Source organism: Oncorhynchus mykiss, chromosome 17, assembly GCF_013265735.2.
Source record: "Oncorhynchus mykiss isolate Arlee chromosome 17, USDA_OmykA_1.1, whole genome shotgun sequence".
NCBI classification, from domain to species: Eukaryota; Metazoa; Chordata; class Actinopteri; order Salmoniformes; family Salmonidae; genus Oncorhynchus; species Oncorhynchus mykiss.
In genome coordinates, this window is record NC_048581.1 from 14,756,725 (window position 1) to 14,769,224 (window position 12,500).

General features: G+C 44.0%; 1 protein-coding gene across 8 annotated transcripts in view; it reads left to right on the plus strand.

Annotated features, from left to right (window-relative positions):
* LOC110510746 (LIM domain-binding protein 1) overlaps positions 1 to 9,455 on the plus strand; it is a 50,186-nt gene extending 40,731 nt beyond the window's left edge. For 3 of the 8 annotated variants that reach the window (XM_036948094.1, XM_036948093.1, XM_036948099.1), the window contains exons 6-12: positions 294 to 487; positions 893 to 1,015; positions 1,572 to 1,655; positions 6,062 to 6,185; positions 6,563 to 6,586; positions 7,423 to 7,568; positions 7,836 to 9,455. In XM_036948094.1, the coding sequence (XP_036803989.1) occupies positions 294 to 487; positions 893 to 1,015; positions 1,572 to 1,655; positions 6,062 to 6,185; positions 6,563 to 6,586; positions 7,423 to 7,568; positions 7,836 to 8,066 (926 nt within the window). In that variant the 3' untranslated portion in view covers positions 8,067 to 9,455. The remainder of the gene's footprint in view (positions 1 to 293; positions 488 to 892; positions 1,016 to 1,571; positions 1,656 to 6,061; positions 6,186 to 6,562; positions 6,587 to 7,422; positions 7,569 to 7,835) is intronic. The other 5 variants (XM_036948097.1, XM_036948095.1, XM_036948100.1 and 2 more) reach the window with 3 other exon arrangements.
* Positions 9,456 to 12,500: the final 3,045 nt, after the last annotated feature.

Consider the following 12,500-nt stretch of genomic DNA (forward strand, 5'->3'; position numbering starts at 1 on the left):
CAGGGTTGATGTGTGTCTGGCTGATTGGTTCAGGACCAGGGTTGATGTGATCTGGCTGATTGGTTCAGGACCAGGGTTGATGTGTGTCTGGCTGATTGGTTCAGGACCAGGGTTGATGTGATCTGGCTGATTGGTTCAGGACCAGGGTTGATGTGATCTGGCTGATTGGTTCAGGACCAGGGTTGATGTGATCTGGCTGATTAGTTCAGGACCAGGGTTGATGTGTGTCTGGGAAACCACCCTATGAGACTCTGTTGTTGTGTACTTACGCTCCACTGTTCTTCTGCTTCCTGTCTCCTCCTCCTCCTCCGCAGCGATTGGCCGGACGTTGATCCCGCGGTACTTCCGGAGTATATTTGAGGGGGGTGCCACCGACCTCTACTACGTGTTGAAGCACCCCAAAGAGTCCTTCCACAACAACTTCGTCTCGCTGGACTGTGACCAGTGTACCATGGTTACGCAGAACGGAAAACCCATGTTCACACAGGTGTGTGTGTGTGTCTGTGTCTGTGTCTGTGCCTGTGCCTGTGCGTGCGTCTGTGTCTGTGTCTGTGTCTGTGCCTGTGCCTGTCTGTGTGTCTGTGTGTGTGTGTGTGTGTGTGTGTGTGTGTGTGTGTGCGCGCGTGTGCGTGTGTGTGTGCGTAGGCCATGTCTTTCCTGTGGACACTATTGTAAACATGAGGGAGAATCCTAACATCACAATCTGCATTTGTAACTCAACTGAATGAGTTCTGTACATCTTCTATGTGAAAGTCTACACATGTAAGTCATGCTAGGATTCGGCACATAGTTGCTGGCGAATTGCTATCTTTGCGCGCAACAAATATTCTGAACATAACTTTGGTGATCTCCTTTTGTAGAAAGTGCAAGCCTGACCTCTGACCCCTCTTAGGTGTGTGTGGAGGGTCGTCTGTACCTGGAGTTCATGTTTGACGACATGATGAGGATCAAGACGTGGCACTTCAGCATCCGACAGCACCGCGAACTGATACCGCGCAGTATACTGGCCATGCACGTGAGTTAAACACACACACACACACACACACACACACACACACACACACACACGATACCGCGCAGTATACTGGCCATGCACGTGAGTTAAACACACACACACACACACACACACACACACACACACACACATGATACCGCGCAGTATACTGGCCATGCACGTGAGTTAAACACACACACACATGATACCGCGCAGTATACTGGCCATGCACGTGAGTTAAACACACACACACACACACACACACACATGATACCACGCAGTATACTGGCCATGCACGTGAGTTAAACACACACACACACACACACACACACACACACACACATGATACCACGCAGTATACTGGCCATGCACGTGAGTTAAACACACACACACATGATACCGCGCAGTATACTGGCCATGCACGTGAGTTAAACACACACACACACATTCACCTGTTGTCTAATAGCGATGGTAGACAGATCAATACATGGTGTCCGACCTCTCGAACCCCTGACCTCTCGGACCCCTGACCTCTCGAACCCCTGACCTCTCGAACCCCTGACCTCTAACCCTACAGGCCCAGGACCCCCAGATGTTAGACCAGCTGTCTAAGAACATCACCAGATGTGGACTGTCTAACTCCACCCTCAACTACCTCCGAGTGAGTACACACAAACATCAACAACAACAAACATAGATCCCTACCTCCCAGTGAGTACACACAAACATCAACAACAACAAACATAGATCCCTACCTCCCAGTGAGTACACACAAACATCAACAACAACAAACATATATCCCTACCTCCGAGTGAGTACACACAAACATCAACAACAACAAACATAGATCCCTACCTCCCAGGGAGTACACACAAACAACAACAAACATAGATCCCTACCTCCCAGGGAGTACACACAAACAACAACAACAACAAACGTAGATCACTACCTCCCAGGGAGTACACACAAACAACAACAAACATAGATCACTACCTCCCAGGGAGTACACACAAACAACAACAAACATAGATCCCTACCTCCCAGGGAGTACACACAAACAACAACAACAACAAACGTAGATCACTACCTCCCAGGGAGTACACACAAACAACAACAAACATAGATCCCTACCTCCCAGGGAGTACACACAAACAACAACAAACATAGATCACTACCTCCCAGGGAGTACACACAAACAACAACAACAACAAACGTAGATCACTACCTCCCAGGGAGTACACACAAACAACAACAAACATAGATCCCTACCTCCCAGGGAGTACACACAAACAACAACAACAACAAACGTAGATCACTACCTCCCAGGGAGTACACACAAACATCAACAACAACAAACATAGATCACTACCTCCCAGGGAGTACACACAAACAACAACAACAACAAACGTAGATCACTACCTCCCAGGGAGTACACACAAACAACAACAAACATAGATCACTACCTCCCAGTGAGTACACACAAACATCAACAACAACAAACATAGATCACTACCTCCCAGGGAGTACACACAAACATCAACAACAACAAACATAGATCACTACCTCCCAGGGAGTACACACAAACAACAACAAACATAGATCACTACCTCCCAGGGAGTACACACAAACAACAACAACAACAAACGTAGATCCTACCTTGATACAGTGCCTTGCAAAAGTATTCATACCCCTTGGATTTCTTCTGTTACTCTGTTACAAGGTAAAATAGATTTAATAATAGATTTAATTGTATTTTTTTTTTTGTCAACAATCTACTCAATACTCTGTCAATTCTATTTTAAAGATGAATAAGAATTGGTTAACTAAAATATAGTCGTAGCCCCTTTGTTTAGGAAAGTGTAAATTCATTCAGGAGTGAAAACATGAAATGATACAATGACTGTGAGGTTAAAGTGCAAACTGGCAGCTTTATGTTTGAAGTAGTAGTTTAACATAGTCCTGATAGGTAGGGTAGTACATAGTACTGATAGGTAGGGTAGTACATAGTACTGATAGGTATAGTAGTAGTTTAATATAGTACTGACAGGTATAGTAGTAGTTTAACATAGTACTGATAGGTAGGGTAGTACATAGTACTGATAGGTAGGGTAGTAGTTTAATATAGTCGTAACCCCTTTGTTTAGGAAAGTGTAAATTAATTCAGGAGTGAAAACATGAAATGATACAATGACTGTGAGGTTAAAGTGCAAACTGGCAGCTTTCATTTGAGGGTTTGTTCATCCATATCGGCTGAACCGTCTAGAAATTACAGCACTTTTCCTACGTAGTCCCCCATTTCAAGGGGACCAAAAGTATGAGGATAAATTCACTTGTGTGTATTAAAGTAGTCCCATATTACCGTCACACAATGACGACATCAAGCTTGTGACTCTACAAACTGGTTGGCTGCATTTTCTGTTTGTTTTGGTTGCGTTTCAGATGATTTTGTTCCCGATATAAATTCATGTTAAATAATGTATTGTGTCATTTTAGAGTCACTTTTATTGCAAATAAGAATGGAATATATTTCTAAACACTAAAACATTAATGTGGATGCTACCATGGTTACCGATAGTCAAGTATGAATTGTGAATAATGATATGGGAGAAAGTTGCAGACCCAAAAATATCATCCCCCCCAATGCTATCCTCCCCTCTTATTGTAATGGTGAGAAGATATCATGTTCCTGATAGGAATGGTAGTAGTTTAATATAGTACTGATAGGTAGGGTAGTAGTTTAACATAGTACTGCTAGGTATAGTAGTAGTTTAACATAGTACTGATAGGTAGGGTAGTAGTTTAACATAGTACTGACAGGTATAGTAGTAGTTTAATATAGTACTGATAGGTAGGGTAGTAGTTTAACATAGTACTGATAGGTAGGGTAGTAGTTTAACATAGTACTGATAGGTATTGTAGTAGTTTAACATAGTACTGGTAGGTAGGGTAGTAGTTTAACATAGTACTGATAGGTAGGGTAGTAGTTTAACATAGTACTGATAGGTAGGGTAGTATAATATAGTACTGATAGGTAGGGTAGTAGTTTAATATAGTACTGATAGGTAGGGTAGTAGTTTAACATTGTACTGATAGGTAGGGTAGTAGTTTAATATAGTACTGATAGGTAGGGTAGTTGTTTAACACAGTACTGATAGGTAGGGTAGTAGTTTAATATAGTACTGATAGGTAGGGTAGTACATAGTACTGATAGGTAGGGTAGTAGTTTAACATAGTACTGATAGGTAGGGTAGTTGTTTAACACAGTACTGATAGGTAGGGTAGTACATAGTACTGATAGGTAGGGTAGTAGTTTATTATAGTACTGATAGGTAGGGTAGTAGTTTAATATAGTACTGATAGGTAGGGTAGTAGTTTAACATAGTACTGGTAGGTATAGTAGTAGTTTAACATAGTACTGATAGGTAGGGTAGTAGTTTAATATAGTACTGATAGGTATAATAGTAGTTTAACATAGTACTGACAGGTAGAGTAGTAGTTTAACATAGTACTGATAGGTAGGGTAGTAGTTTAATATAGTACTGATAGGTAGGGTAGTAGTTTAACATAGTACTGGTAGGTATAGTAGTAGTTTAACATAGTACTGATAGGTAGGGTAGTAGTTTAACATAGTACTGGTAGGTATAGTAGTAGTTTAACATAGTACTGATAGGTAGGGTAGTAGTTTAATATAGTACTGATAGGTAAGGTAGTAGTTTAATATAGTACTGATAGGTAGGGTAGTAGTTTAACATAGTACTGATAGGTATGGTAGTAGTTTAACATAGTACTGATAGGTATGGTAGTAGTTTACCATAGTACTGATAGGTAGGGTAGTAGTTTAACAGTACTGATAAGTAGGGTAGTAGTTTAACATAGTACTGATAGGTAGGGTAGTACATAGTACTGATAGGTAGGGTAGTAGTTTAACATAGTACTGACAGGCATAGTAGTAGTTTAACATAGTACTGATAGGTAGGGTAGTACATAGTACTGATAGGTATGGTAGTAGTTTAACATAGTACTGATAGGTAGGGTAGTACATAGTACTGATAGGTAGGGTAGTAATTTAACATAGTACTGATAGGTATTGTAGTAGTTTAACATAGTACTGATAGGTAGGGTAGTACATAGTACTGATAGGTAGGGTAGTACATAGTACTGATAGGTAGGGTAGTAGTTTAATATAGTACTGATAGGTATAATAGTAGTTTAACATAGTACTGATAGGTAGGGTAGTAGTTTAATATAGTACTGATAGGTAGGGTAGTAGTTTAATATAGTACTGATAGGTAAGGTAGTAGTTTAATATAGTACTGATAGGTAGGGTAGTAGTTTAACATAGTACTGATAGGTATGGTAGTAGTTTAACATAGTACTGATAGGTATGGTAGTAGTTTACCATAGTACTGATAGGTAGGGTAGTAGTTTAACAGTACTGATAAGTAGGGTAGTAGTTTAACATAGTACTGATAGGTAGGGTAGTACATAGTACTGATAGGTAGGGTAGTAGTTTAACATAGTACTGACAGGCATAGTAGTAGTTTAACATAGTACTGATAGGTAGGGTAGTACATAGTACTGATAGGTATGGTAGTAGTTTAACATAGTACTGATAGGTAGGGTAGTACATAGTACTGATAGGTAGGGTAGTAATTTAACATAGTACTGATAGGTATTGTAGTAGTTTAACATAGTACTGATAGGTAGGGTAGTACATAGTACTGATAGGTAGGGTAGTACATAGTACTGATAGGTAGGGTAGTAGTTTAACATAGTACTGATAGGTAGGGTAGTAGTTTAATATTGTCCCCTGATATTGCCGTACAGCTTCCACCTAACAAACCTTTCATATCCAGGGGAGTTTCTGGACGGGCCTAAAAACTAGAGTACAACATTAGACTGAAGTCCACTGTGAAGGACATGTTATCGTGTGAAGAGAGAGTCTTGTCTTTCGTGTCATGAATAATTCACACCTGGTGGTAATTTCCACTACACAAAGAATGGTTGTCTTGTCTCTCTATCATCTCAAGTCTCCCTCCCTCCTTCCGTCATGTGTCTCTCCTGTAGCTGTGTGTGATTCTGGAGCCCATGCAGGAGCTGATGTCCAGACACAAGACCTACAGCCTCAGCCCCAGGGACTGTCTCAAGACCTGTCTCTTCCAGAAGTGGCAACGCATGGTGGCCCCGCCAGGTAACACACACACACACACACAACGTGCAGGCACACACACACACACACACACACACACACACACACACACACACACACACACACACACACACAACGTGCAGGTGCATACACACACACACACACACAACGTGCAGGTGCATACATACACACACACACACACACACAACGTGCAGGCACATACACACACACACACACACACACACACAACGTGCAGGCGCATACACACACACACACACACACACACACACACACACACACAACGTGCAGGCGCATACACACACAGACAGACAGAACGTGCACCACATGCGTGAACGCGTGTACACACACACTCCTCCTCCCTAACACCAAACTCTCCCTCTCTCCCCCCTTTCCCCCAGAGGAGCCGGAGAGGCAGGCTCCCAGTAAGCACACACACGCGCGCACATACACACAACCTCTCACACACACATCAAGATTGGGTTCCGGGTTCCAAGACTGCACACACCTCTACACCTCCATCCTAACTCTGTCTCCCGCTCTCCTCTCTCCTCCCCAACTCTACCCCCTCCTCCTCTCCTCTCTCCTCCCCAACTCTACCCCCTCATCCTCTCCTCTCTCCCCCCCAACTCTACCCCCTCATCCTCTCCTCTCTCCTCGACCAACTCTACCCCCTCATCCTCTCCTCTCTCCTCGACCAACTCTACCCCCTCATCCTCTCCTCTCTCCTCGACCAACTCTACCCCCTCATCCTCTCCTCTCTCCTCCCCAACTCTACCTCCTCATCCTCTCCTCTCTCCTCCCCAACTCTACCCCCTCCTCCTCTCCTCTCTCCTCCCCAACTCTACCCCCTCCTCCTCTCCTCTCTCCTCCCCAACTCTACCCCCTCATCCTCTCCTCTCTCCCCCCCAACTCTACCCCCTCATCCTCTCCTCTCTCCTCGACCAACTCTACCCCCTCATCCTCTCCTCTCTCCTCCCCAACTCTACCCCCTCATCCTCTCCTCTCTCCTCCCCAACTCTACCCCCTCATCCTCTCCTCTCTCCTCCCCAACTCTACCCCCTCATCCTCTCCTCTCTCCTCCCCAACTCTACCCCCCCCCTCCTCTCCTCTCTCCTCCCCAACTCTACCCCCCCCCCCTCCTCTCCTCTCTACCCCCGCATCCTCTCCTCTCTACCCCCCATCCTCTCCTCTCTACCCCCCATCCTCTCCTCTCTACCCCCCCTCCTCTCCTCTCTACCCCCCCTCCTCTCTCCTCTAGCTGAACCAGCCAGACAGGCCCCTAATAAGAGGAGGAAGCGTAAGATGTCAGGCGGCAGCACCATGAGTGCCGGAGGAGGAACCAACAACAACAACAACAAGAAGAAGAGTCCAGCGAGCAGCTTCCCCCTGTCCAGCCAAGTACCAGTAAGTAGCAGTCAAATCAATCACGTGTTTTAGGAAGCCCTTTTTACATCAGCAGTCACAGTGTGTTGTAGTTACGTGGTCTAAAACCTCAAAGAGCGAGCAAGCTACACCCCTATCTTTGTAATGATGTTATCTCCCTCCCCTTTAAGATGTGATGGTGGAGGAAAAGCCCACCCTGATAGGAGGGGAGCTAGCTTTGGTAGTAGTAGTAGTAGTAGTCGTCTCCTCCCCCTATCTCTGTAATAATGGTTTCTTCCTCCCCCAAAGGACGTGATGGTGGTGGGAGAGCCCACCCTGATGGGAGGGGAGTTCGGGGACGAGGACGAGCGCCTGATCACGCGGCTGGAGAACCAACAGTTCGACGCGGCCAACGGCATCGATGACGAGGACAGCTTCAACAACAGCCCCGCGCTGGGCGCCAACTCTCCCTGGAACAACAAGGCCCCATCCAGCCAGGAGAGCAAGAGTGACAACCCTACGTCTCAGGCCTCACAGTAGAGGAGGGGAGGGAGGGGAGGGGCTTCCATAGTCTTAAAGGGGTTTCCTCTCCTTGTGGGTGTGTGTCAATTGTCTGTAGTGGCTTCCTGACTGTTCTTATGTTTTCCTCTTAAAGGGGCAATCCGCAGTGGAAAACATAACTTAGTGTCACCTCTACTTCCTGTTTTAGTAAAAAGCTGAGAGATGGGCCTGGAGACGTGTAACCACTCTAAAATTCATAGACCGCTATGGGTACAAGGACTGACCATCCAAGACATAACAAACATATATATATATATATATATAGTTTTAAGCATGTTTTGAGGCTATACCGTTTTTCATTAGATGGTTACAGAGTAAACCACATTGATATTGTGGGTTGTGACGGGGTGCGTCAGTTGAATTAAGCCCCTGAGACAACAGGTACATATCATTCATTCAGAAGTCCAAAAAATGGCTGTAGGGACTACGGATTGCCCCTTTTTTAATAGGGATTTTTATCTTGGCCTGTGGAGTAGACGGAGGATCCCACTGGTTGATAAGAGGTTACCTTTCCCTGTCTACCTTCCTACATCAGTTCTGATATGAGAGCTTGGTAGGTGACAGGAAATGACTGAGAGCTATTACTTATAGGGGCCTCCTCCAGACCTGGCTCTCCTAGCTGGTCTTTTAAGGAGAGACCTGAGGAGAGGGAAGACGCTTGGGACAGTTGAGATGCACCCAGGTAGGGGTGCAGGAAGGGGTGGTGGGGTAGGGAGAGGGCGGGGGAGGGGGACACGAGGACGACTCACACATCTACCTTCAGAAGAATCATGGTCACTAGATATGGAGTCTTAACTCTGGTCCACTCTGCTGCTGCACTGTGTGTGTGTGTGGCTGTTACTTGGTCAGAACTAAAGCCTGGACTGTGCCAAAGCTAGCGGACCGGAGTTGAGATCCAATCAGTTTAAAATGCTTTCTCACACACACAGACACACACACACACACACACCATTGAAGGAGTACTGATCCAACCTTTTAACAGATAACAGAAAGCATTTAAACAACAACAACATTTTAGAGTTTTCTACCAGTCTCTATTTCCCTAGAATGTTTTTATTTTATTTTCTACTCCTGCATTTCAAACCTACTTTTTATTTCTTCTTTTTTACCGACGATATTCAGAAGCTAACAGACCAAGGAGCCAGAAAACAGGACTATTCTACCCTCCCCCCTGACAAAATATATTTGGTCTGTTTTAATATCTTTTATGTTTTAAAGAGAAATAATTGTGGATGTTTTTTGAGATTGATTTTCTCCTGGTTTTTCGTGTATTTGTGCTTGTATATTTAAGGTAGTAGCAACGTCCTGTACGACTGTATCCCGACTTAGAGGTTCCTGAAGACATTCTGATCTGATGGAAAGAAATGAAATGAAAAAGAAATGGACAAAAAGAAGGAAAAAACACATGAACCTCTTAACCAATCCCCTCTCTCCATTTACATCTCTTAACCAATCCCCTCTCTCCATTTACATCTCTTAACCAATCCCCTCTCTCCATTTACATCTCTTAACCAATCCCCTCTCTCCATTTACATCTCTTAACCAATCCCCTCTCTCCATTTACATCTCTTAACCAATCCCCTCTCTCCATTTACATCTCTCAACCAATCCCCTCTCTCCATTTACATCTCTTAACCAATCCCCTCTCTCCATTTACATCTCTCAACCAATCCCCTCTCTCCATTTACATCTCTTAACCAATCCCCTCTCTCCATTTACATCTCTCAACCAATCCCCTCTCTCCATTTACATCTCTTAACCAATCCCCTCTCTCCATTTACATCTCTTAACCAATCCCCTCTCTCCATTTACATCTCTCAACCAATCCCCTCTCTCCATTTACATCTCTCAACCAATCCCCTCTCTCCATTTACATCTCTTAACCAATCCCCTCTCTCCATCTACATCTCTCAACCAATCCCCTCTCTCCATTTACATCTCTTAACCAATCCCGTCTCTCCATTTACATCTCTTAACCAATCCCCTCTCTCCATTTACATCTCTTAACCAATCCCGTCTCTCCATTTACATATCTTAACCAATCCCCTCTCTCCATCTACATCTCTCAACCAATCCCCTCTCTCCATTTACATCTCTTAACCAATCCCCTCTCTCCATTTACATCTCTTAACCAATCCCCTCTCTCCATTTACATCTCTTAACCAATCCCCTCTCTCCATTTACATCTCTTAACCAATCCCCTCTCTCCATCTACATCTCTCAACCAATCCCCTCTCTCCATTTACATCTCTCAACCAATCCCCTCTCTCCATCTACATCTCTCAACCAATCCCCTCTCTCCATTTACATCTCTCAACCAATCCCCTCTCTCCATCTACATCTCTCAACCAATCCCGTCTCTCCATCTACATCTCTCAACCAATCCCCTCTCTCCATCTCTCTCTTTCTCTCTCTCTCTTTACAGTGTCCATCCTGATCATAACAGTGACACCTCTCTCTCTCTCTCTTTAGTGTCCTCCTGATCATAACAGTGACACCTCTCTCTCTTTCTCTTTAGTGTCCATCCTGATCTCTTTTCTTCTTTCTTTTAAATGTTTTTAACTTGTGTACATTCATTTATAAAACCCTGGGGTACAGTCACCATTGAGAAGACAAAACCCTGGGGTACAGTCACCATGGAGAAGACAAAACCCTGGGGTACAGTCACCATGGAGAAGACAAAACCCTGGGGTACAGTCACCATTGAGAAGACAAAACCCTGGGGTACAGTCACCATTGAGAAGACAAAACCCTGGGGTACAGTCACCATTGAGAAGATAAAACCCTGGGGTACAGTCACCATTGAGAAGACAAAACCCTGGGGTACAGTCACCATTGAGAAGACAAAACCCTGGGGTACAGTCACCATTGAGAAGACAAAACCCTGGGGTACAGTCACCATGGAGAAGACAAAACCCTGGGGTACAGTCACCATGGAGAAGACAAAACCCTGGGGTACAGTCACCATGGAGAAGACAAAACCCTGGGGTACAGTCACCATTGAGAAGACAAAACCCTGGGGTACAGTCACCATTGAGAAGACAAAACCCTGGGGTACAGTCACCATTGAGAAGACAAAACCCTGGGGTACAGTCACCATTGAGAAGACATGTTTGCATCTTCAAGTTCAGCAGATAAATTTTTTTCATTTCATTTTTCTATTTATTTTTAATGAAATATCAGATATACGTTCTGTCCCCCCCCCCCCCGGTTACACACTCATCCTAAATGTACACTACTATTAGCAAATAAGCTAACGATCTACTGCTGTTTAAAAAGTCTGAACAGACAACCTGACATCATTCATCCACCCATGTGTCCCAAATGGCACCCTAATCCCTATCGAGTTATGGTCGAAGGTAGTGCACTACATACAGAATAGAGTGTCATTCGGGACGCAACCCCAACTAGTTATTAATGTTTACCTGAAGTCGTAAGGGTTGTATGTATTTCCAATACCTGTGTTGTATAGGCTTGATCTGTAATATTGAGTCTGTTGCGCATGTGTTTGGTAATACCTTCAATTCTCACAAGGGGGCGCTGTTAGAGTATCACAAATAAGACCATTCCATAACTTTATACATCCAGTTCAACCATGTGCAGTGATATGATCTGCCCCCCCCCCCAAAGCACCCTATGTAGTGCAGTACTTTTGTTCAGGGCCAATATGAGAACAGGGGGCCGTTTGGGACATGGTCCTTGTTATTTAGTTCTGTAAATGTTGTTCCAGCTCTGTCAAGTACATTTTCAGTACAGCTCTGGCTGTAACAGAGAGAATATGTCCCAAATGGCACCCTATTCCCTACATAGAGCACTACTTTAGACCAGGACCCATTGGCCCTGGTCAAAAGTAGTGCACTATATAAGGGAACAGGGGGCCATTTTGGATGCAAGCCTAGAGAAAGGTGACTGGTACCCTAAACCAACCCTGTAGAAAAAGCCTTGTTTGATATTTTGGTTAGTTTTTTTGCCCTTGATACTTATTGATGAATTAATTAATGTATGGTACCAATAAAAATATACATTTTCACTTTAAAATGAACATTGCGTTGGGACTCTTATTTATTACTCTTAGGGACTTTTATTGTTGTACATGTGTATCTGATGCTCATGCCTTACAGTCTATTTGAAAAATGCTCATCCATTTCATGAGTTGCTTTTGCCCCCCCCTAACAGAAATACAACAATTTATAAGATTTTACTGAGTTACAGTTCATATAAGGACATTTAAATGAATTCATTAGGCCCTAATCTATTGATTTCACATGACTGGGAATGTCACTGATAACTTTTTAAAAAGGGTAGGGGTGTGGATCAGAACCAGCCAGTATCTGCTGTGACCAACATTTGCCTCATGCAGCGCAACACATCTCCGTCGATCAGGCTGTTGATTTTGGCCTGTGGAGTGTTGTC